This window comes from Cydia amplana, chromosome 9 (assembly GCF_948474715.1).
Source record: "Cydia amplana chromosome 9, ilCydAmpl1.1, whole genome shotgun sequence".
NCBI classification, from domain to species: domain Eukaryota; kingdom Metazoa; phylum Arthropoda; class Insecta; order Lepidoptera; family Tortricidae; genus Cydia; species Cydia amplana.
This window is the reverse complement of record NC_086077.1, coordinates 9883906-9910517: the sequence shown is the minus strand read 5'-3', so window position 1 is coordinate 9910517 and position 26612 is coordinate 9883906. Positions and strand designations below refer to the sequence as shown.

The following is a 26612-nucleotide window of genomic DNA, read 5'->3' as shown; positions in this document are numbered from 1 at the left end:
TTATTTAAATCTCGTGTCATTTATTCAAAACGGCGTCACCGCTATCTAATAAAACGTTCACGAAACTGTCGACACCGTCATGACGGCCGTCATCTTACGTTACGTTGACAATCAACGTAACGTAACGCCGTCTAGGAAACCGCGCCATCTTGTTTACATAGACAACGTTCTAGTGACGTCAGTCAACGCTATATAGCGGCCGTAGTATGACGGCACCGTTTTCGGAGGAATCCAAAGCTTTAGCCACAATGTTGCACGTGATACTCGTTGTATACGCACCAGGGATCCTAAGTGTGTTCAGCGAATGCCGGCGTGGGGGTCATGACGTCGACGGCGATGTCCTCCATGTTGGGCAGCACGAGCACCTTCTCGAACTCCTTGCTGAGCTTGTGCTCGATCCAGTTGGAGATGTGCGCGAAGCGGAGCGTGCGCGCGCCCACCGCCGGCCGCGCCTTCAGCACCAGCTGCGGGTTCGTGCGGAAACTGGAACATAACATTCCTTCTTGGTATAACTGCGTAAAAAACGTACCATTATAGTTCGTTTTTTTAGCATTAGAAATAAGGTAAACAATCTTGACGTGTCTTTTTATTGAAAAACACGTTTTAAAAATAAATAATGGCAAATATGTAACAATTATGAATCTAATACGATCATTTATATTCTTCTGCTTTTATAAGTAATAGTTACTGGTTTTTAAAAAGCGTTTTTCAATTAAAAGACATCTCAAGATCGCTTATCTTCATTCTAATGCTAAAAAAAACGAACTATAGGGTCCTTCCTCGCTAAGTCACCTGCCAAGTTTTACGTGGCACGGCCATGCTTTGTCACTGCCAAGAGTACCACGTCGATGTAAGCTTACCGTGGCCGGATTCTACGAATGGTCGTTAACCCTTTGACCACCAAAGACGTCATCTGACGCTACGGCTACAACCCAGTATCAACTTTCGTGTATTCCAACAAGGTTCACGATGGGGCGCAGCACACGATAGGCATGGCGCTTAAAGAGTTAAGTTTAAGTTCTGTCGTTCTCGACAACTACTCAACCAACCATAAGATAAGACCAACCATGTAAGTCAACTAACTAATCGTTAAAATAATCAGAAAGCTTTATGTTTCAAACTGATAGAAAAAAAAGTGTCCCGTGAACAAAGTTTTGTACGGAACACTAAAAAGTTACATGCTACCTATTAATTATTGATTTATGGCGTTAGTCATAAACGGCCGTTTGTCCATATCTGTCGTTATGCCATAGAAAGGGACAAACGACGATCATCAGCTGATTACTTCGATCAACACGGAAGGGACAACGCGGCATTCGCACTATTTCCCCTCTGCCTAGGTACAAGATCAACTGAACTAGCGCGGGTAATAAAACTAGTTGCGTTCGGATTTTTAACTAGACCGAGTCCAGTCGCGCGAGTGAACACAGCAGCAGAAAAAATGCCTAATTGCTCGGTTTTTTTGTTGTAAAAAGAGGTCGGGGACATCAAATTTACAAAAAGAAGGTGTTACATGTCACATTTAATATTTTTTTACGTCATACGTTTAATTACATTTAAACACAATTATTATATTTTAGTCTTATGTAATTGCTGGATTTATCGATTTTGCTCGCCCAGTACAAATTGCGGATCGGTCGAGCGACAAATCCGACTTCTCATCTCTCAGAAAACAATAAAATTCTTTAACGAAAATGTGTTAGTGTGCGTGTTGTGACACCTGTGATTCGTCCGTACACAAAAACAGATCGAGGTGTGCAAGATTTGTCTGTGTAGGGTGTCATTTTCTATGTATTTGTGTCGTCATTACGGATTGGATTTTTTATGTAAGTGTGTGAGAAGTGCGACTGTGTGCACGTTCCCCCCCGCGAAAAATGGCAGAATGATTTGAATGTCAAGATATCGCTTGGGCCTATCCCTTCCGACGTGTCGGAAGCCCGTGTCGATCGAAGGCTGATTAACTTAGCAGACGTTTATGAATAACGCCGTTAGTGTTTATTATTAGTACATTACTATTGACTATTTTTTCTGTACCCTACCTATAGGTGATTAAAAAGACCATCACAAAGACGTACCCAAGCCACAATCTGTCGTGTGGCGGCGGCGGCAGGTTCAGAGCTAGCCGCCCCTCTAACCCTTGGATCTCCACTTGTAGCTTGATGTCCGTGTTCGACAGGCCCTCCATAGCTCGTTTCACGTATTTGAAGTCGGTTACCTGCAAGCAAATATGGACTTTAATACCTACCCGGGAGTGTACAATTTTTTATGAGCACATGTTTAGTGTAAAGTAGTTAATTTATTGAATTATGATGACGGTCAAAAACGTTCCGGAAAAAAGGAGTGTTTACCTATGGAAAGTATAAAAGTTAACGATTTGCGTACTTTTACTGAAGATTTCATCATACAGCTTTTAAGAATTGGAAGGTTTAAATATGAAGGGTCATGTAAGAAAATAAGGATTTAAATTAAAGGTATTTTATGATGTCCACAGAAAACCAGAGGCCACATAGGTCTTATCTCGTTGCAGTAAGAGTTATGATTGGCTAGTCAACAGTGTGGTACTAACCTGCTGAAAGTATTTATTTGTAGATATCTTATCAACCATTCTCAGGAACTTCTTTTTCGACGAACCGCTCTCTGGCGTCGCCGATGCACTGTAAGAACATAATTATAATTATTTTATTATAAAAACTAAGTCTATCAGATACGTCAATCTTCTTTGAGCGTTCGTGCGTAAAAGAAATTTATTGTAACATTAAATAGTCAAGTAAGTATTATTAAGTTACAGTTAGCGATAAATGATAGCTGTAATAAGTTGGTAAATATGATAACCTGACCACAACGCTCAAAGGAACCTAGCCTTTATAGCCGCGCGCCCTATCTTGTACACTAGTTGAATTAGTAATAAAACTTATTAACTACGCAAGAAGCGACTGTTCTATATTATAAGTAGAGTTGTGAGTTAGTGCTTATTTCTAGTCTTGAAGTCTCGAGGTGTATAACTAGCAATTTTTCACATCTCAAAGGCGATTTAAGATTCCGACGATACAGGCTGTGCCTAGTGTGGGGATCACTGCACTGCTTTTATTGATACTTCTGTATTTCATGAAATAAATATATTTGGAATTTTTGAATTTTGAATTTCTTGCAAAAATATAGTATTTTTCAAACACGAGTGGTACGCTGCACGCTGATAGGTGTTACCTCTATACAATTTATAACCTTAAAACTCCACCTTGGCAATTTTTAATTTCTGGGCGACCAACGCAAGAAATGTACGATTCCCACCGTCCGGCTAGAGTCGGGCCGTGCCGGAGCGCATATTCAATGTCCAGAAGCGATGGAGTCCGTCCGGAGCCGTCCGCGTCCGCGAGGAGCCGACCGGCTTGCGTCCGTACAAACGTGAAATGCGCTCCGACTCCGTCCGTTCGGTGGGAATCGTAGTAAAGGATCTGATGAGCATACCCCGGCCGGCGAGAGCAAAAATGCGTCTGCTCCTAGTGCTTAATTAAATATCGACTATTCTATCGACATATGGATGTCGATAGAATAGTCGACTTTTAATTAAGCACAATTTTTTTTTAAACTGAGCCATTAGTATTTGTTATTTATTTCAACTTGATACCTCCACGCGTTTCTAAGAATAACCCTAAAACAATTTTAAACTGAATAAATACAAACACTTGGTTTTAATTTTGTTTACAACAATAATTAATACTTCTGCATATCATAACGGTGGTCCAGTACATCGTGTTGTTTTTATCGACATCGACCAAAGTGTGTGTCCTCGCACTATTAAGCTGTCAACGCATTTTTGCTCTCGCCGGCCGGGGTATGCGATGAGACCATAGAAGGCAGCATCCTATAGAAGTGGTCTACGCGTGCCTCCGTGAGGGACAAAACATATAAATTCGACCAATCATAACGTTGCATTGCGACGCTATGATTGGTCGAATTTATTTGTTATGGTGGGCAACAAATGAATTCGACCAATCACGGTGGTCAATTTACGGTGGGGAATAAAACAAGATGTGAGACTGTGACAAGGACAAACAATAATAGCGCTTTCGTTTCTACTCCTACTGAAAGATACATAAGACTATCCCGTTCTGTCAGTTATCCCCACCACTCATGCCCAATCCAGTTATACTAGATTCATGGATGAGACATAGCTTACAGTTCCTGCGTTTGTATCGCCTCGTTGCTGTCGACGGGCTGCACGGGCGGGCTCTCGTCGTCACTGGAAGATTCCGCCGAGTCTTCCACCTCGCTGTCGAATATGGCGGGCTTGCGTTTCTGCACACACAACATCGGCCTTCAGTTATACAAGGCGTAGTGCGTACCCCCTTATTCATAAAACTTTGCAATCCTTTATACAATTACGTCCCTTTCTGACAAACATAAATGTCAAAATGACGGTTAAGGACAAACGATTATCAAAGGCTAGTTAGACTTGACAAGCGTTTATGAATAGTGATGATTGGGCTGCAAAAGTTGGGCCCGGATAGCAGATTGATGAAGTTTATTGTATGAGTATGGATTTTTTACTGATTAACCCATCGTTACCTAAATATTTTTTGCACTCGCACGAAGATACTGGAGGTAAAATGGACGCTTTTACCCGAGTTAAATACTTTACTTTTCATTTCGACTCAGGAAAGAAAGATACTTATTTATGCATTATGAAATAAAATTAATTAAGTGACCAGTTTTATAAACCAGTAGGTAAATATTGAGGGTTTTTTTTATTGAACATATACTTTTTAGTTAAACTGAACTAAACTTTGTGTATTCAGTCGCTATAAACCGAATGAGATTACTTACCCGTAGCTGCTTTTCGGAGAACATTCCGGCCCCCGAAATTATAAGATCGTTCTCCACTACGTGCTCTTCTGTAAGCAAGAGCTTTTCTTCCAATGTTAGGTCTGAAAAAAAAAACATCAAAGGTAAACCCTTTAAAATAAAACAAGGGGAAGGTAAAAAATAAGGGACCTAATAGGGAGTATTACTGTAATGTTTTGCCGCCAGAGTGCAGCACTATAGTTCGTTTTTTTTTAGCATTAGAAAGAACTTGAAAGAAGGTAAGCGATTTTGACATGTCTTTTAATTGAAAAACACTTTTTAAAAATCAATAACTTATGAAAGCAGAAGACTATAAAAGATCGTATTAGATTCATAACTGTTACATATTTACCGTATTTAAAATGTGTAATTCAATTAAAAGACACATCAAGATAGATTCATCAATAATAGATTACGGGGATGTGTGCACCACTAATGTCACTCAGGAATCGCTTAATAAACTAGACCGTCTTCTCAATAACTGCATTAGATTTATATTTGGTCTTCGTAAATACGATCATGTCTCCTTTTACCGCCGGCAGCTCAACTGGCTTTCCATCCGTCGTCGTAGGTCCTTCCGGATCCTTTGTGTCCTATTTTCGATCCTGTTTGAGCCTACTGCTCCAGGATATCTCAAAAGTAAATTCGTGTTCGACACTCCGCGCCCAGGATGTGAGCTGCGTACCTCCCGCATTCTCAAACTGGCCATACCTTCTCACCGTACTGGTTTCATGACTCATTCTTTCGCCGTCCAGGCTAGCCGTCTTTGGAATTCACTCCCTCTAAATATTAGACAAGCTACTAGTAAGTTTTCTTTCAAGCGGATGTTACGTAAGCATTTGCTAAAGCAAGAGTTCGAATAATATCCATCATTATTATATTTATAGTATGTATTTTATAAATATGTGGTAGTTTATATATATTTTATTTATTTATGTAATTTATAAGTATAGTTTGCTTTTTTTTTTAACTCACTCAATATATTTTCTCTCTCTGCACCAATTGAAGGTATCTCTGTTTGGCCCTATGGTTGACTGGTAGAGAATGCCATTTGGCATTAAGTCCGCCATTTGTACATTGTTGTATATATTTTGTGCAATAAAGTTTAAATAAATAAATCAAGATTGTTTACCTTATTTCTAATGCAAAAAAAAAAAAAACAAGTTTTCATAGACAATCAAATATGACATTGATATATCAAGGCGGTTTGTTTACAAAGGGCCTACCGTGAAATCGAAACTCAGCTATCTGCCTCTTTATCGCTAGAATATGTAAGAGTGATAGAGAGGTTAGATAACATAATTTCGACTCTCTCGTTTGCGGTAGACCCTTAGATTGTGACTTATTTTGGGAGTGGCACCCCCTACGCACTTTCGCGTAATATTCCCTATTGTACTTATCGTATGCCTACGTCACACATATACAGGGTTATTATGACAAGCTCAGAAGGGTCGGTTTAAATAACTAAAACTATCGCTTTCGCTTCGGTCTATCCCTAGTATACTACACATCTAGTATCATTGCGAAAAACAAGCCCAGCACTAATAATGACAGATTTTTTAAGGGTCTGGTAATCTGGTTCTCACTTCAGATGATTTGAAAGCGATTTAAAATAAACTGCATCCGATACCGGCGAATGATCCAATGGCGAATGGCCTTTCTACGAAATTTAGTAAGCGATCCTTTTGCAAATTGTTCATGCGAGCTAAAAGCGCATTCGCCAGACCTTTATTGACAAACTCGGTTGGCTGGTTGTTGAGTGAACAGCAGTTTAGACTGACGGACTCGGTTGAGTGGTTGTCGAGTGAGTGGGAGATAGTCATTACTCACCTTGGAGGATACAACTAAACGGAGTAGCCATTAACAGGCTTTCCCCTCTGTCGAAAATAGGCGGCCAACGGTCATACACAATGTATGGACTGACGTTTATCTGACATGGTTATTTTTACGTTACGCATACATTTGACGTTCCCCTCCCCCGCAAAAATCGGCAGACTGTTTTGTACAGAAAATTACAGACATGGCGTCTCTGTTTGATTATATCCTCCAAGTTACTCACTCTTCTCCTTGAGCTTCATGAGGTTGGTGTTGGTGAGGATGGTGATGGTGGCGCCACCGTCGTACCGCAGGTCTGCGTCCAGCCACACGCCGCGCTCGTCCCACGCCGCGCCGCTCACACGCTCTACGAGCGGACACGCGCCCGCCAGCGACAGCTCCGTCACCACCAGCGGCGACATGAACGATGGTAGCTGATACAAGAACAATAGTCATGACTCACTCTTCTCCTTGAGCTTCATGAGGTTGATGTTGGTGAGGATGGTGATGGTGGCGCCACCGTCGTACCGCAGGTCTGCGTCCAGCCACACGCCGCGCTCGTCCCACGCCGCGCCGCTCACACGCTCTACGAGCGGACACGCGCCCGCCAGTGACAGCTCCGTCACCACCAGCGGCGACATGAACGATGGTAGCTGAAGGAAGAAACATTATGGTGCAGAATGAACGATATACTGTATAACGGGTGATGATTGAGGCGATGACGCTTGGAGACTTTTCCCATAACGTTTAATTAGATGTTTAAGTGAAAATTTAGCAAAAAAATAATAATTAGAATTTTTTTTTGTCGGCGAGATGTGCTGAAAATATATATAAAAATATAAACATCTAATATGTTGTATCACATTTCACGCACATAAATATATTTCTATTTCTAAAAAAAATCAACCGTTGACCATCAATCAGCATAACGCGTGTGAAATTGAAAACATCTACACGTATTGAGACGTATACTAATAGTCTTTAACAGACAGGAGGGGAATGGTTTCCCAGACATATAATAGTATTTTATGCAACCGTTGTTTAAGAGGGGTCAAAAAAGGCGAGTGGCGTGAGTAACAATTTGAGACGAAGCCGAAAATTGTTAATAAAGACGCCACGAGTAGTTTTTGACTCAGTTAAACAACGTTGCATACAATACTTTTTCTACGACCAAACACTTACTTTGAAATAAAATTGTCAATTCAACAAATATTTTTCATGTCATCTAGTGGACTTCTACCTACGGTATCTACCTGTTTTTAGTGATTCTTGTGCTATTACTGATATTTCTTCAGGCGTAGACACTAAGTTTTTGTCTTCATCCATTTTAACTTGAAAGACACACTGTTTTTTAACACAAAAGTTAAGTTTTCATTCGACAGGCACAATAGTATTCATATTCAAGATTCACAATATTCAAGAAGTAGAAAAGAATGGAGGGTACGAGCGGGAAAAGAATGAATGAAATTAAAAAAAACATGTCTATGGTCATAGAGAAATAAGTAAGACAAGAGTGCTTACTCCATACATCAGTTCAGACTATTAATTTCAGTGTCTACATCTAGCTGTGCTGTTGAGATAAGACTTTCCCGTCGGTGCTACATCTATTGTCAAGTAGCAGTACTGATAGTTCCGCTACTCGATGCTAGATGCTAATAGTCTTTTTGGTACTAAAACTGATGTATGGAGTGAGCACTCTATGTATTTTTTTCTCTATGCTATGGTTCACTTATTTGCCAGATATGACATTCACACCCATAAGCGAGAGCGAGAAAGATATATTTCTTTCTCGCTCTCACTTATGGGTGCGACGAACCAAGGTCGCGTTGCGGTGCGACAGTGTGTTATGACTATAAGGTTGGCAACAATGTATTTTTTAAGTGGCCATTACACGAAGTATTGTAAAAGAGCCAAAAAGATACTGCGTGTATGCACAAATGCTTTTTTAGGGAATAGACTAAAGACTTGTCTTGACAACTTTAAGATAGGGTTTTAAAGATGTGTGCACGACCCTTTAAATGACAAATAAAAGTACGGGAGTAGAAAAAGTATACTATTCAGGAGATATGCAAAAAAAATCAGTCAGCTTTTTTAAATCTTTTTTCCAAAAATAGGGAGTATTACTGCAATAAACAGTATTACGCAGACTTTCGCGAAATATTCCCTATTAAATAAGTTGTATTGTATGTGATGTGTCAGGTATCTAGTAAAGCTTACTGTATCACTCACTTTATCAAAATGACTCACTTTAAGTGTGTTAAGTTTCCTCTGTATCCTATTCTGCACCCGCATCATGATGTGCGGGTCCCTCATGACGTCGTACATGACTCGCGCGAGCACCGTGTTCACCCACGACACCTCGGCGGGCAGCACTCGGCACTCGCACACGGACGGAGCTGATTTAGGCTGCAAGGGAATATAAACACTGTGTAATCGGTAATAAGGTTCAATATTTGGATAATCTCACTTGTGTAACATCGTGAAGAAGGTACTATGCAAATAGGCTACATGACATGGTCTAATAAAACATGGTCTTCTATTCCCAGAGTGTCACTTGCCTACGTCACAATAACATTGCCACTTTCTTTCAACATAACATGTTACATGGGTACATTATATCTATGGTTAATAAGTTAAAATATTTCTTTATAATTTTATAATTTTCATTTATATGTATTTTATCTTCAATTTTACAATAACACGTCATTTTTAATTATTCGTTAGCAATATCTTCCGATTCACGAAAGAAATTTCAGACGTTCGGGTAATTCTGTTTACTACTACTGGCAACACAGGATAGCGCTGTCACATTTGACAATCCGCCATTTTGTCCCTGACCGTCATCCTTGTCGAACGCGTGTTAATTGTTATTTCCTTCTCGCTCAGTGTCAGCAGTCGCAGTGTTTTCCAAACTTTGCACGTCGTAAGCTTGGTAATTAATGTTTTGTTACGAAAATGGTTGGCTGCTCTATTCGGAACTGTAAGAGTAGGAGTGAAAAGTGCAGTATAGATTTGTTTTATTTTACTATGTTTCTACATGAATAACTTCAAATTAATGCCGTTAAAATAATTTTCACCGTTGGTTAAAATTCTCCCACATTTTAAAGTTTGAGAACCTGTAAACAGCATGATGACGTAGGCAAGTGACAGTTAGGTCATTTGCGAATCTCGGAAGAGAGTACCAGGCGGAGTATATTATTATACCATGGCTACATGACTAATTTTCATTTATGATATCAATCGATCGGGTTTGTTTTTAGGATCAAATGTCTATATGGGACCCATTGCATTAAAGCAACACAAAAGTCAGAAATTATAGTCAAAGTTCGACAGTCGCACTTCACTCGCGAAACACTCCTTACAAAAAGACAAGTGAACGTGACGTTAAGGTCCCTGAGATCCCATCTTGTAGTATGGACAAAATTAAGAAAATTGCGTTTTTGTCCGTGAAATATTGCGTTTATGTATATAGTTGCTATACAATATTTTTTTGGATAAAATGTAAGGAATCGAATGGTATCCTTACTTTTATCGTTTTTGGAAGTTAAAAAAAAACTTAAATTTTGAAACTTTCAGGTTCTGTATTTTTGTAACATTTCGTATTTTATTTTAATATCCACATTATTGTGATAAATTGCTTATTTACTATCTAGACTCACTCTCTAACAAAACGCGTCTGTTACGATCAGCACAGATATGGCCGCTAGGTGGCGACAGCGCCACGCGCGGCTTATGGCTTTCCCCAAAATTGGGGCCGAACGGATGTACTCTTAGCTACCTGTAGCAAAGCGACGAAATCGCGGAGTGAGACTCGCCTGCCTACACCTACAAATAGACACTTATGGCCATCCCCTGTATCTTTCGAGTAGAAAAGTGGAGTGAAGAGAGTTTCGATTATTCTGTTAAAATGAGATCGGTCCTAACCGATTTCGCTTCTATGTCTACTCGTACATAAGAAGGACAAAGGTAGAAAGAAAAATTGGAATAGGATAGATATGGATACGTTGGGTACTAACATCGGTTTTTCGTTTCTTCTTGGTTTTGTTTTTGGCCTCTACCGGCGTGGGGTCGAGATCGCAGGTGACCCCGGTGTCGACCTTCTGCCTCGTACTTTCCTCGTGCGTCTGAGAGATTGGATGGGATTTTTGTCTAAGTTCAAATACTAATAAGGGACACTTTATTACTACGAGATTAGACAGTGGTAGCGTCGTGGAAATATGAAGGAAAGTTAGGGAGAGATAAAATACTTTTTTTTTAAAGTATGTAGAATAAATCACTACATTTTCTCATTTCATTTGGACATTCGGCTATCTGGTGTGGGAATAGTTTTTCAAACGTTACGCTACTATGTGACTTAAAAAATACTGAGTTTTGAGAGCGTGAAACATTTACTAACACGAGTCAGATCCTTTTTTCATAAATAGGGGATTACTAGCTTAATGAAGCCGAATCGAATTTCCATTCCTCTCATCCCAATAAGATACATAAGGCAGCACTGTTTGATAAAACAAGATAGGGAGAGAGAGAAGGGAGAGTAGATCTACTTTACAAATACAATGTGATGAAGACAATTTGAATTAATACATATTTGCAAATTGCAGCCAATAAATCACTTACCTGCATGATTTTTATTAGATAAGGCCAAAACGTTTTCTCATACGAGCTCCAATCCGTAACGTTAGTAGGTATTTCCGACGGCACTGGATTAGCTTTGTTCTGAAACAAAACACATCAGTCACAACATTTCTTACAGATAAATTATAACTAAAGTCCTTTGTTTACCAACTCGTTTCCGAATTCATCACATCATCCGAATTAGGTTCTGTGTAGTTTATGGATATTTATTTATGTTAGGGAGAACCAACAGCTTCAAAACTTACAATAGACAACAAGATTAAAAACAGGAAGCCAATTACAGGAACTCACAGGTATATAAACAGTATATGTTTAAAGTATTTGTTAAAAACCGGGAAGCAAGTATTAGGTGCTGTAAAAGTTAAGTTAGGTTAGGTTTGCTTGGCTTATAATGACTAGCGTTAGTAATTTGGGTTTAAAATAGAGATGCACCGGATATCCGGTTACTATCCGGTATCCGGCCGTTATTTTAGTATCCGGCCGGATACCGGATAGTGACCTACTATCCGGCCGGATACCGGATAGTAAAATTAACACATTTTGGGGTAAAAAATGGAATCTAAAAAACAGTCACGGTCATAATCGAATCAGTTTATTCTTTTAATGGCTCCTCTACACGATGGGCCAGCGCCGGCCACTCCAAGGGACGCATTTATGCGTTAGAGGGAGCAAGTGATATTGCTATCTCATTCTACCACATGGCTGCGTCCCTTGAAGTGGCCGGTGCTGGCCCATCGTGTAGAGGAGCCATAAAAGTGATAAAACTCGTTACGATCCTAGAAATGTGTCCGCGCGAACGTTCACTACGAAACAGGTCGAAACCTGCACGACGCGCACCTGCAAAACTCAGAATATAGATAAAGTTCCGCCGGCCGAATATCCGGCGGCCGGATACCGGATATTCGGCCAGTGTCTAGGCCGGATATCCGGTATCCGGTATCCGGCCAAACAACTATCCGTTGCATCTCTAGTTTAAAACTAGTGTTGTCTCTGTCAAACAGAGGACGGTTTCGAACTCGGTGACGGAAGACTTGGCCTACGGACTCATCCTTGCTATAGCCGTATACAGCTTCGAACTGTTAGCTGTTACTTACATTGGGGTTCGGGAAAAAGACGGAGTCCTTATCTATGCCCTCGGTGTCGCTGGAACTCTTATCTTCGGCGACGGAAGAATCGAGGGACGGAAGAATCGAGCGACGGATATGCCTTCGCTATAGCCGTGTGTATACTTCAAGAACTGTAAGTAGTATTCTCCTACTTACATTGGGTTTCGGGAAGGAGACAGCGTCTTTCTCAGAAACTTTGTAGACGGCCATCTCTATGCCTTCCTTGGTGTCGGGCGCGAGATCGCTCGTACTCTTGTCCTCGGCGACGGAAGACTCGAGCGACGGATTCGCCTCCGCTATAGCCTGGTGTATTCGTCGGAACCTGTCGATAGTGTTAATAAAAAAATATAGTTAACTATAGTTCGTTTTTTTTAGCATTAGAAATTAGGTAAACAATCTTGATGTGTCTTTTAATTGAAAAACACATTTTTAAAATAAGTTACGGCAAATATGTAACAATTATGAATCTAGTACGATCATTTATATTCTTCTGCTTTCATAAGTAATAGATTTTGATTTTTTAAAAGCGTTTTTCAATTAAAAGACATGTCATGATCGCTTACCTTCTTGCAAGTTCTTTCTAATAATGCTAAAAAAAACGAACTATAATGCAACATTATTTGGATTTTCAATTTTATTTTGCACCCTTTAACTGATAGTTTCTCATTATTCAATTAAACTCAAAAATTATTAGAAAAACGTTCCATAGATGAGAAAAAAATATGACAAATAGACTAAATAACGTTAAAAAATATTAGTAAAATGTTCCATAGATAAGAAAATAATACGATAACTAGACGAAATAACGCTCCTTATCTAGTACGGTACGAGGATGTTAGTAAAGTAAAAAAAAAAAAACAACGGGTTGCACTCCGGGAGTGCCGACAGAAGTGAAAACTCAATGACATCTTACGTCTTAGGGTCACGTGATCTGTCTCGAGTTTAACATTTTTTCCCCACCTCAAAAAGTGCACAGCGCCGCTAAAGAAGTTTTCACTTCAAAATACCCACCACTCGAGCTTGTCGCGACCTGTCCTCGCGAACAGGAACAGCCGCGAGTGCTTGTCTTTGGAGTGCTTCACGTGCAGGCTCCACTCCCCCTCCGCAGCGCCCTCTACAGTCTCTGGCTCCTAAACCAACATGGCAATAGTTACTCAAAAGTCAAAAGTAAGCAATACCTGAAGTGTATCCCATCTACTCGATAACCGAGGCCCCCCGGAAAACCTGATAAAACTGAACGACGAAGCTATCAAGTGGATTAATTCTCTGGAGTTAGATTTATGATTTCTCTGTATCTCTTATAATGTAATGCCATACGATTAAATAAAATAAAAAAACCTGAAGTGTAGCAATATATGAGTACAATTTGATACTTTTAAGTCTTTTGACCCACACATACCACCTATACCTAACTGCCTAGAAAAAGTGAATGAAGTTATAACGAGTACGTACGCTTACTGAGGTCCCGACGGATGAATTCTAAAACACGAAATAATTCAAATGGGAAAAAATAGGACGTTTCTCATATTTTTGTTTGGAAATGAAATATCCAGTTTCCGGGATTTTTCCTTTAACTTACCGCAGTTTCAATTGCACGTCATAATTTAACTGACAGACTAGTTGTGAGTGACGTCCCAACTAACCAAGTGACGTAGACTTATTCAATGTTATTGTGTATAGGTACTTTAGTTCTTAGCTCTTAGATGTATTACAATACCCTCAGATATAAAGATTTCTACGAGTACATAAGACCTTTTTTCTACTCCAGCACTTAAATGTGTCAATTAAATGACTGACAGTGATATCTAAAGCAATGTCATTTGAATGCTTTGTCTATAGGCTCATAAGATGACTGCTAGCAGTCATCTTATGAGTATAATACAACTGCTTTATTTTTTTTAAAGATACAAGTTCCGATCATCTTGATTGAAAGAGGTATGTTTTCATTTACAATAATAACTCTTTTTTTTTTTAAATAATAACTCAATTTTTTTTAAATAATAACTCTTTTTTTTAATAATAACTCTTTTTTTTTTTTTTTTTTTTTTTTTTTTTTTTTTTTTTTTTTTTTTTTTTTTTTTTTTGCTGCAGCTGTCATAGAAAAAGTAATGTATGCAACAGCTCATAATTGGTTCTTAAAATTCTCGGGTCTTTTTTTACAAAACTCGACTACGTCTCGTTTTGTAACTTCGACCCTTGAATTTTAAGAACCCTTATTATATCACTGTTGCATAAACTACTATTGTACACACAAAGCAAGGAATAGATAAGTTGAATTGAGTGACTTACAGTTTCGTCCAAAAACTCCTTCAGTCGGGAGATCTCGGTCTCGTCCAAATCTTCGTCGAGGACTTCGTCTTTGCCGTTGGCGGGCGCACTAGTCAGGTCCTCGTCGTTCAGTTCCTCTTGTAAAGTCTTTTCCGTTTGGCTGTCTGGCTCTGTGGTGGTGGACACGTTATCCGGTTTTTTGTCTGTGGCAATGAAAAACTAGTGAATGAGAGTGTAGTATTAAAATAGAAAATTAAATTATTCTAAGGTATGAGAAAATAGGATCGGAAATTAGATTTAGAAAAGCCTAAGTCCAAGTTCCTTTTTATTTTTAAATGGGCCTTAAACCGCTACGTCCGCTACAGACATAAAACAGCTTTAGATCGACTGAGAAATGTGGCACCCATTGCAATCAGGTCTTTGGGACTTAACACTTTTTAATAGTTAAATATTTAAAACGTTATGTGATCTTGATAATAATTTACATTACGGTTATAGTTTTAACTAGGAGGGATAATTATTAATCTGGTACGCCATACCTCGATGCATTTTTCTGACGAGCCGATGTCGTAGACCTTCTCTCCCAGGCGTCTCACCATCTTGTGAAAGGCTAAAAATACAATTGTATATATGAAAAATTAAAAAACATATCTAGGAAACTAAATGTGTGATCGTTGCTAAGAGTATTAGCGACATTTTATCGTTACGCCTTGGTTACAGTTGTATTGTATTTATTTATTTTAATATTGTACGAACGTGGAAAAAAAATCATTCAGCCAAAGCAGTTTAGTGTCTTGAACATTATGGTGTCACCATACAAAAGGCTCTATGCCCGGACCGGACCCGGACCGTATGGTGGTGCGCGCATGTTCGCTTGCTTTGAGGTACGCCTAGACTATTAAAAAAAAAAAAATTAGTGCTTGATTTGCGCAACTCATGTAAAGCTGGCATAAAAAGTGCAATCTTCAGCAAACTAGCGTGGCGTGGCGGCGCCTTCGCTAGATGTGGGTGCGCCTATTTGTTTTGATTCGAACCGACTACGTGACCCGGTGTCAGCAGGTACCGAATAAACTTTGAAATACCTATCAAGCGTAATCTGTGTAATCCGATTCTACGCATTGACGTATATCTCAGGACTGGCCTTACGGGCAATAAAAATTGGGCATGAATGGGGCCAGTGCAGCGGTGTGACACCGCTACAACGCGATTGGTTGATGAATTCGCATCTCGCGCGCGATTGGTCGCAACTGGTTGCGTTAAATTGCACGATTGGCTCGAATTCGTAAGTGACACCGCTGAACCTAGTAGCATTTTTAGTGCACGTAAGGCCCGTCCTGAGATATAGGTACGTCAATGATTCTACGTCGATAAGTTTATACACTACATAAATAAACTTGCCTTTTTTCTTTTTTTCTCCATACAAATCTCTTTTTCTTTTCCGGGCTGGTATTAGTTTCGGTGGTTTCTGACTCTTGTTCTTTCTTCTTACTCTCTGGCGCTTCGCCAGGTTTTTTGTCAGGCAGATTTTCCTTCTCGAGTACTTGTATAGTCTCATTTTCATTTAGTATGATACATATTGGATATTTTTTGCTCCATTGTCTGAAATTAATTAATACACTTATTTAATACCTACATATATGCTTAATATTATGTGCGATATTTAAATCATGTCATATTAATCTGTTCATTAAGGTAAATAAACACGAAATCACTTAGGCAATATATAAATTTTCGTGACCGTGAAATTCCAAACATCGTTACACATATTACGGTACCTAACGCATGCGTCAGAATAGTAGATTAGTTAGTCATTCGAAATAAAAACTAAAATAATTCGTGCAGTGTTACGGAAGAGGTTATTAACCCAATTGACGGTCCAGCGATGCCATCGAAGCACAGTATACATAGATACAATGACAGTATCTCCAAACATAAAAAAAAACATTCAACTTCCAAATATAGGTACACAAAGATACGCACAGTCGTCGTTGTACAGTCTCCATCAGATATATCAGATCAGCCGAGGTGTTCACAAATATCTGAACAGAGCCTCTATGCTAAAGTGCAAGTTCAGATATTTTTGAGCATCTTGGCTGCTCCAATATATCTGATGGCGACTGTAGTGTGCGAGGATCGTCATTTGTTTCTTCCGCGCGGCTTTGTTAGAAGATAGACTACGTATATATGACTGTTTAAATGCTGACCCAGTTGCCGGTCGAGCGACGCGAACGAAGGTTAGCTTGGCTAACTATTCGGGCAATGTAACACCGTCCGGCTTATCGTGAGATTTAGTGCTTTGTTTAATGACCTCACTAGGCGTAATTGTATTGATTATTTTATTTGTTCGAAATTAGGGTAATAGACAAATACTAGACTGGTTTTCGATGAAAGGAAATAAAGGTGGCCACAAAGCAATTCAATTCTAGGCTAACCGTTTGGGTGAGGAACTAAGGATAGCGCACACTTTGTGGAGATCAGAACCATCAGGATTATTCAGGAGAAGTCTTATGTCCAGCAGTGAACGAATTCCGGCTAATATGATGATGATAGTCGTATTTGCACGTTTAATCTAATTCCAATTTACGGTCATTTTCCTACATTTAAAACATTAATGGCATATTCAATTAAAATCTTTCAATGCCAAGGACTACCTCATGAAATAAATACTAATACTTTTTGATAACACGACAGTTTTTTTTATGCAAATATGTGCACTCTTTTTACCTAATTACGCTGTCTACCTACTAAATAATTAAGTTGTCACATTAAATTGAAATATGCATTGCTAGCAATAACTTAGGTATACCTACTAATGCACAAGTTATTGTTATACATTGACGCACTTTCTGCGTCGTCGTATGACTATTACGACTACTGTTTCAAGGTGATCAAGAGATCTTAACTTAACCTATAACTTATGAAGCGTTTGTATGTGATGCTGACGATGTATTTTTATGTTTAATTTTTTTACGCGATTACGGCAAAGTCAAAATTATGAGTGCATCAAGGCATACCTATATGTATATCCCCTTACGCAATGTTGCAAAATCTAGATACAAAAAGTAACAAAGGGAAACAATGATAAAATGTTTTCCATACCTTTTGCTGACAAGTCCATTTGGCAACAGGAATACTTTAGCTCCAGTTAAATTATACAATCTATGCTGGTAGAAAACAACTTTATCTATTTTTTCGTCCCACAGCGCTCTTTTCGCTATTTTCGTCTTTGTGTAAGATATCCTTAAATTGCAGCCTAAAACAAAAAGTAAATAAAAGGTCGTTCACTGCTAATTATCATGAGATATAAATGTCTGTAAAGATAAAGTTAGTATTTAAAATTAGCCGACGATGCGGCCAAAATAATAATTATAGATATATCTACACACTAGAGAATAAGGATAGTACTTTGTGTGTCTGTATACTTACGGAGGTTTTATATAATAATTAAAAAAAAAAATCAATCAAGTTAATGGGAGTGCATGGCTGCATTTATATGTATGTTTAGATTGTACATTTACCTTCTAATTTCATAAATGCGGTTGTTGTTTTGTTGATGTGATACGTGTAAGCATCATACTCATGAAACCTATAATGGTTTATCCACCCCTGGAAATCACAACATGGTTTAGAAATCAATAACTTTTATCTACAAATACTTTGTGCTAATTTCAAGAAAAAGGGACCTTAACACATTCATTGCCACGCAACCAAACAAGACATCCGCGCCAGGCCACACAAATTTCTTCATATACCTAAAGGTGTAGTACCACGATCCCGACTATAGGGTCGTCCGGCCTGGGAACTAAATGATAAAATACCCGGTAGTCGGGTTTTCGGCACTAAATGTGTTAATGCATCAGTATCGTTAATAAAGGCGTAAAACTGCCGCTTGATCCCTTTTCCAAGAACTACACATTTAACTGATACATACCTCATGTTTCTTTATTGGCCTATGCTCCTTAACATTAGGAATACTGTACGTGTACGGTACAGCACTGCTGCGCTTAAACTGAAAAAAGCTCGCTCTAGGCTCCTTGTCAGTGCTAAAATAAGTGGCTAGAAACCATTGCTTCAAATTGCTTGCAAACGTAAACGTCCATACGCCGAGCAGGAACCCATTCCAGGCGTGGGAGTTAGGGAATAGAAGGTAGTTAACAATTAGTAAAAAAGTAAGAATATACATTGTGAAATTAAAGAAGTAGTGCCTAGGAGTTTCTGTTGTTATATTATTTTTGCTTGGTGGGGATCCGAAATTTGTGGGGGTGATTGACCTCTGTACGGTACATGGGAGGATGTTCAGGACGGGAGGGTCCTTGTCCCCAGAGTCCTTGTACAGGTTGACATCTCCGAGCGCGTCGATGTTGGTGTCCTCCAGGGCTTCAACACCAGACTCCACTTCTAACATACTGCTGTCGTCTAGTAAATCTCCCGTACCGTTTTCTGATTCACTGGCTAGAAATAAATTGGTTATTATATGATAGGACAGCGGTGGTGGCCAAGTGGATATGACGTCCGACTTCAATCCGGAGGTCGCGGGTTCAAATCCTGGCTCGTACCAATGAGTTTTCGGAACTTATGTACAAAATATCATTTGATATTTACCACTAGCTTTTCGGCGAAGGAAAACATCGTGAGGAAACCTGCATACATCTGCGAAGAAATTCAAAGGTGTATGTGAAGTCCCCAATCCACATTGGGCTAGCGTGGGGACTATAGCCCAAGCCCTCTCGCACATGAGAGGAGGCCTGTGCCCAGCAGTGGGACGTATATAGGATCAAATTATTATTTTATTATTATTAGGATTAAGGATAAAGTTTCCAAATATGGCTTGGCTGCGCGACAGGAAACGTTATATTTTTTACGAATATATTTTCCTTATTTTCAGAATCAGTTGATAAATAATTTATAAACTATAAAATAGCGGTCGACAACAATTTTTATATGCTGTGGTGGGTTGAGGGTTGAAATAGAACTTTCAAAACCTTAAGTTTTGTTGAACATTTTGCAGGCTCGTTTGAATAAAAGGAATTTATAATGTTTATATTTTCCCAAATGTGACCAGGCAGCACTTACCTAAGTTCTTATGTGTATCCTCACTGGATTCGGAATTATTTTTTTCTAAAGGAAGACTCGACTCACGGTCGGTAGGCTTGGCCGTGACCGGCTGCGTGATTTCCGACAGATTCTGAATGCTACTGTGAAGAGATGATACCTGATGGGAACATATGGTGAGTGTCATAAACATAAGAAGTGGAAATTTTCACATAAGAAGACATAATTTTGTGGATTTTTATTCTAGCTACAGATACAGACAGATAGCCCAGTCTTCATTATTTCGTCAATTTGAGTAACTAAAAACCTGGTATAAATATTCTTTTGAATACAAATTTTCAACTGTGGCTGTATGAAACATTTTGGCCTTTCATGCCTCACGACAAAACCTAGCTTAACCTAGCAAAATATAGGTAGGCAAAGTTAAAATGGTAAAATAAAATATTAATACTTAGACGGCCATCAAAACCATCAATTGATGCGCGCGGCTACTGTCCAATATCAACCTTCATGCATTGCAACAAGGTTCACGATGACGCGCCGCGCATGATAATAGGCGTAGTGTTCACAGGGTAATAAGATTTCATCATAGCAAGCTTATTAGTGTGGTCTAAAATGTACTGTATGTCCACTAAAATTATTTTAGTTAGTACATTCAATTTAAATTGAAACTAATACAGACGCAAGCTGGAAAACCTGGAAATTTTAAGAAAAATGCAAGTGCCAGCCCTATGTATAAATCATTGTGGTGAGTAAAACCCTATAGTCTTATGAGGAAAACCCTAATAGGTACATCTTTACTCAATCATAATAGACTTCTTAAGTTACAAGAGGTTATCTCAAGAGCATGTAATAATGCGAAGTATCACATTTCTTGTCAGTCAGTAATTGCTGCAGCAATATAATTTATTTAAAGTGTCATGGTTATTATGTGTTCCTTAGGATTGGATGATTACAGCTGACAAATTTAATTTGTTAAATCTTCAAGTTCATATAGATCTCAAAAATGGAACGGGATTAAACCAAAACTAAACTTTTCGCAGCATGATAATAAAATTCAAGATCTAATTCGAAAAAAATATTAAGATTTAAAGTTATAAAGCTAATATTATGGTTGTAAGGATAATGTAAATAATCGTTCCTAAATAAATATAAAAATTAGTAAACTTTAGCACTAGATGACTAGACTTACCTGGTTGTCAGTATCTCCAATGCTTTGTTGATCAGAGTCTTTGATGGCAGAGTTTTCTTCTGAATCTGACGTAGAATTCTCTCTTGGCACTGATTTTTCTTTTGTTTCTATGAATAGATTATACACTGATTAGACAACACAAGACCCACAATTTATTATTGTACAAATAAGATACCACAATCCTTACCTTCTACAGAACGAGTTTTAATATCCTCAACGGCTTGTGCTATTTTGAACTTAAAGTCATGGAAGATCTTCCACGTTTCATTGGAGCTTTCCTTAGCATCAATGGAGCCTTCCGAAGTAGTAGTCCTCTTGCCTAAACGGTTTAAATACTCTTTCATAGGAGATGATGTTACTTCTTTGGGAGGAACTGCTGGTTTAGTGTCCTCTGCAGGTTTGGGCTCAGATTTTGGATCATCATTTTCTTTATCTGACGGTTTTTCAGTTCTCATTGATTTGAAATATTTGTCTAGTATAGATGAGCTTTTATCCGCTTTTTTCGGACTCGCGGTTTCGTTCTGACTACTTGGAGGGTCATTTTGGGGTGTAGGGGGATCATCATCACACATGTGGTATAACTCTTCCAGTTCCTCATTGTTAGCATTGTATCTAAAGGACAACGAGGCGTTTGGGGATTTCCCTGAAATAAATTGTTCATTATTTTTACGCACACTACACACACAAAGGCACACAATATAGTAATGTATACATACACATGTGCAATTAGTGACTAAACTATTGCAGTTACACTACAATTTATTACACGCAGGAGTTAACGTCACAAACTTAATAATAACACAAAACTAACTCTCAAGTGCGTAGCGCACGGAGTTTGTTATCGCTCTCGTTGTCAAAGAAACAAAAAATGGTCAGTGTTTACTGATAAACACCGGTACGGGGAATAACTGTTGCGCAAGAATATAAATAGGCCGAGTCTTGTCTACCAGACTGAATGCAAACTAAACTATTGAATTATACTTAAATTTGAATACATTTTAACACATACCCGAACCCGACAGTTCCATATTTAAAGATAATTCAGCACCACATTCACTTCGTACTAGCAAAGGGACTCATTTCAGTTCATAGTGGGCACATCTTAGGTAATTTATATAATACAAAGTCCGTGAAATTTCTTTAACACAATTTTTATCACTCGCTTATTGAAAAATTGTTTCTGTTCATGACGTGACGACTTGACGCGAGACAAACAAAACGTCAAATCAAATCAGCTTGTTTTTGATGAGTTCGTGTCAAGTCAATCGTGTCTATTCCAAATCCTCCATTCAAATAAAGTCATGAATATATATTCGACAAGTTACCATATTAAATTAAAAGGCTAAATTAAATTCGAAAATTATTTTGGTTTGGCCCAGGACTGTCTCATTTCAAACATAAATCGAGAGAATCATGCTGTCTTTTTCCGATACTAGCACTAGCACCCACAAGAAAGGGATCAGTATTATTTTCCTGGTTCTTATCTTACTGACTGACAAGTTGTGTTTGCCAGACTATAAATCGTATGAACTCCAATCATGTGCACGAGGACTAACTTTTGTCGAATAACCATTTGTTCACTCACAGTTCATTCCACGGGCTATAATCTTCAAACATCAAATTCTAGCCTTAGTTATCTGTGGCGTTAGATCTGTTAGAATCACATTTGACATTTCTTCCGCTCCCCTTGCCCCCAAGCCTCCCCACCCCACCTGTCAATTTTATGCTTGCCGCTAGTTTTTGAATACATGTTGACGCCATTACAACATTACTGTTTTAGCCTTGGTCGAGTGAAGTATCGTTGATTTATATCCGAGCTTATCCTCTCAAGTTAAATCAGTAATAATTGTGGGACAGTAGTTATGTTTAATAACTATTAATATGTCGCGCAAGTGCTGTGTTGATAACTGTGCAAGTATACGACAGGACGTTAAATTGCACCAGTTTCCTGCATCGGAGATAGGACTCCAAAAGTGGTTGCAGTGCATTAAAAGTGATCGGCTTTTTAACCTGAGTATCCAGGAACTACGTAAAGTGTTTGTATGCCATAAACACTTTGAACGTAGATTCATCACACGCAAGAACCGGATACAACTCGGTGGCTATCCCACTTTGTTCTCTCAAGAAGAGATCGAAAGTGGTGTACCGAGCCTCCCACAGGAAGCCGATCTAACTGGTAAGTTTTAATGCCCTTTATTACTCGTGTAGTTTTCGAATAATTTAATTTTGTAGCTCTGGCCATGCTAATGAGATCTTATAAAAATACCATGCTAATGAAAGTTCTTAAGCAAAGTTATAAAACTTAATGTTGAGTTTATAATAGAACAAGGTAATTAAATTTAACTAAAATAAACTACTAAACTCTTATTTTTTGGAGAGCTAAAGTCAGAGTTAGTTTTGATAGATTTCTTTTAAATTAAAACTCCAATATCATTAATATAAAAATATTGTACAGAGTTATTACATACATAGAAAAATTAATACATTCACTACTAGAAACATGTGGTATTTTTGTGATTAAGTACCTTTTGTTACTTTTATTGCTGTAGCTCTAGCAAATAATTATAATATGCTCATGAAAAAACACCATGCTTAAGCAAAGTAAAAATAGTTAAGTGGTGGTGGTGATTAAATTAAACTTTTGGTCTTTAAAGAGCCAAAGATAGTTCTAATAGATTTATTTTACAAAATTGACTGAAACATATGGTACTTGTTTAATATGTGATTACAATTGTCACTGTAGTTTATTATCTGTAAAAAGGTAATGAAATCATATTAAATATCTTTAATGTAGAGTTGAGGGGGTTTTAGTCAACACTGAATATACCCATGGTATGATATGCTACTGAATATGCAATCAGTGTTGTGCAACGCTGGAGTAAAAGCCCGCTTTCACAGGTTCTTTATACTCATACTCGTTCCAATACTAGGGGGTAGTGACTGATGGTCCCAGGTTCAAATCCTGGTAAGGCATTTATTTGTGTGATGAGCACCGATATTTGTTCCTGTCATGGGTGTTTTATATGTGTATTAGTATTTACATATTATATAATATATAGGTACCTACATTGTTGTCTGAGTACCCACAACACAAGCCTTCTTGAGCAATTTTTATTTATTATTAATCTTTATTCATTTAATTTCTTAGATTAGGTTCTTTATAATATGAATATAAAAGTGAAATATAAAAAACACTTACAACTTACAGGTTATTTATTATTATTATTATTTATTTATTTACTATAAGCTGTCAGGTCGAGATCACTATATGCATATCGTTGTTTCCAGTGATAAAGACTTAGATCCTGATACAGCAGCAATATTAATATTTTATGTTTTTTTTTTCAGAGCATGTAACGTTTGATCATTGCTATGATAGACGTCACCAGCATGAAGATCACACCTACTCTAAAGTCAGCTCTTCAGAAATTGCTGGTAGCTAACTATCCATAATTTTGCTTAATTTAATTATTCTAATAGAAAATGCTATATAATAGAGCTTTAGTAGAGAACCTGCCCTGTGACCCTACTTGTGACGCTGACCATCTGGTTCGAATCCCATAAGAGCATTTATTTATGTGAGGGCCACAAATATTTTGTTACTGAGTCATGGGGAGTTATTAAGCCTACCCTGGGATTAAGTTCATTGTCAGTGTAAGAATGTAGTTATAGTATCAATGTTAACTAACCATTTGTAAACCTTGTTGCATTGAAGTAAAGTCTACATTGGTAAACTATTGAGTCAGTCAAAAAAAGAAAAGAATATGTACTGATATTGTCACATTAAGATGATAATAAAATAAATGTTGCCATTGTTGTAGTTTGGATGTCCTGGTATTTAGTTTATTTATTTATTACAGGCTCATCACAGGAGCAACCACCAGCTGTGTTGGATCCACAAATTCTACAAGAGAAGCAGCCTATTGTCTCAGGTAATTATTTTTAGATGTGTCTTTAGTGGTAAAATAATATGGTCTAAGAGCTAGCCACGTAAATAGGTATGCAATTTATAGACCAACGAAATCCCTCTAGTTAGTATGCCATACTATCATTAATCATTATTAATTAATCCGGGCGCCTGGCAGCTGTCTAGCGGTGGGTGTGGGAGTGGATGGGCAACAAAGTGGTTGTAAAATCAATTGAAGGTGTGCAATTTATAGAGCTCTGTGTTTGGTGTGATATAATAGCTAATTATGTATTTAATTCAAATATAACAATGCCAGGCGTTTTATTTGGAGGAAAAGTAGTGCCAGGTGATGAAAATACACAATCACTTTGTGCGCATGCAGGAAGTACTCACAATTGCTTTATGCATAGATTGTGAGTCAGGTGCAATTTGCTCGTGATCTTCCTACAGGCGCACAAGTAATTGTGTATTTTTATCGATTTTTATCACCTGGCACTACTTTTCCCCCAAATAAAACGCCTGGCATTGTTATATTTGAATTAAATACACAATTAGCTATTATATCACACCAAACACAGAGCTCTATAAATTGCACACCTTCAATTGATTTTACAACCACTTTTTTGCCCATCCATTCCCACACCCATCGCTAGACAGCTGCCAGGCGCCCGGATTAATTAATAATGATAGTATGGCATACTAACTAGAGGGATTTTGTTGCTCTATAAATTGCATACCTATTGCCGTGGCTAGCTCTCCGGCTAATATAAAAACCCAATATTTATCTGTTTGGTTAGAAGACACATTTTTTAAAACATAAACTTTTTATTTAGGCTCATCACTGCAGCAACCACCAGGTGTGCCAGATCCACAGATAGTACCAGAGCAACCTATTGCATCAGGTAACGACTATTTTTTGTTTTCTTTTTCGTTTAAGAGTCACAATAAGAGACCGCCGCCATAAGGCCTCTCTCATACAGTAGAAGTTACGCTTTCATATTAAAATTTAAAACAAAATGCTGAAATTTCATGAAACTTGGCATGAACATTTATGTCATCTTTCTCGTGTTGTCTCGGCTTGTTGCCACGGCTCATAAGAGCCTGGGGTCCGCTTGGCAACAATGGCAACTAATCACACGAATTGGCGTGGGCACTAGTTTTTACGAAAGCGACTGCCGTCAGACCTTCCAACCCAAAGGGTCTTATAATTCAGATTAGTTCAGCTTCCTAGCGTTGTTTTCCTTTACTGAAAACCAATTGGTAAATATCAAATGACATTTCGTATATACATATAGGTAAGTGCCGAAAAACTCATTGGTACAAACCAGGTTAGAACCTGCAAGCTGCGGACCAAAAGTCGCACGCCTTTACCGCTAGGCCACCAGCGCTTCGCCGTTTATGTACCTAACATGAAAATATAACATAAGTATCGGCATTATTTTGAAAAAAAAACTCGTATCTTGTTTTGTAAATAAAAAAAATGTGGTATCTATGTGTGGGAAACATTAGATAATTGTTTTACGTCGTAGTTATTAAATTAATATGAAAACCTTAAAGGCCTCGGTACACAATGGGCCATCGCCGGCCACTCCAAGGGATGCAGCCATGCGGTAGAATGAGATAGCAATATCACTTGCTCCCTCTAACGCATAAATGCGTCCCTCGGAGTGGCCGGCGATGGCCCATTGTGTACTGGGGCCTTAACATAAAGCTCAGCTCAATGCACACCCACGGCGACAGCGTGCGTGCGCGCTGCGCGGGCCTGAGCGGTGAGCGGGCGTGTCATTTGCGTTGT

The 26612-nt window shown here is 38.4% G+C and overlaps 1 protein-coding gene across 1 annotated transcript; it reads right to left on the bottom strand.

Moving 5' to 3' along the window:
• Positions 1 to 267: 267 nt before the first annotated feature.
• Positions 268 to 22102, bottom strand: LOC134651090 (testis-expressed protein 2). The gene is made up of 21 exons (XM_063506082.1): positions 21920 to 22102; positions 21098 to 21553; positions 20911 to 21017; positions 19740 to 19878; positions 18598 to 19118; positions 18185 to 18272; positions 17766 to 17919; positions 16065 to 16265; positions 15206 to 15276; positions 14688 to 14869; positions 13410 to 13528; positions 12555 to 12720; positions 11275 to 11373; positions 10674 to 10781; positions 8905 to 9063; positions 7121 to 7310; positions 4825 to 4925; positions 4178 to 4296; positions 2567 to 2654; positions 2076 to 2215; positions 268 to 483 (listed from the first exon to the last, which is right to left on the bottom strand). Exons 1-21 carry the CDS (start codon positions 21936 to 21938, stop codon positions 288 to 290), a joined length of 3423 nt encoding a protein of 1140 aa, XP_063362152.1. The 5' UTR covers positions 21939 to 22102; the 3' UTR covers positions 268 to 287.
• Between the last annotated feature and the right edge of the window lie 4510 nt (positions 22103 to 26612).

Excerpts from the sequence above, each read along its gene's own strand:
- LOC134651090 (XM_063506082.1), bottom strand. Across the intron at positions 19,879-20,910 it reads TTGGAGATACTGACAACCAG|GTATCATCTCTTCACAGTAG; the intron begins GTAAGTCTAGTC and ends TGTTCCCATCAG. Across the intron at positions 19,119-19,739 it reads GGATACACATAAGAACTTAG|CCAGTGAATCAGAAAACGGT; the intron begins GTAAGTGCTGCC and ends ATTTATTTCTAG.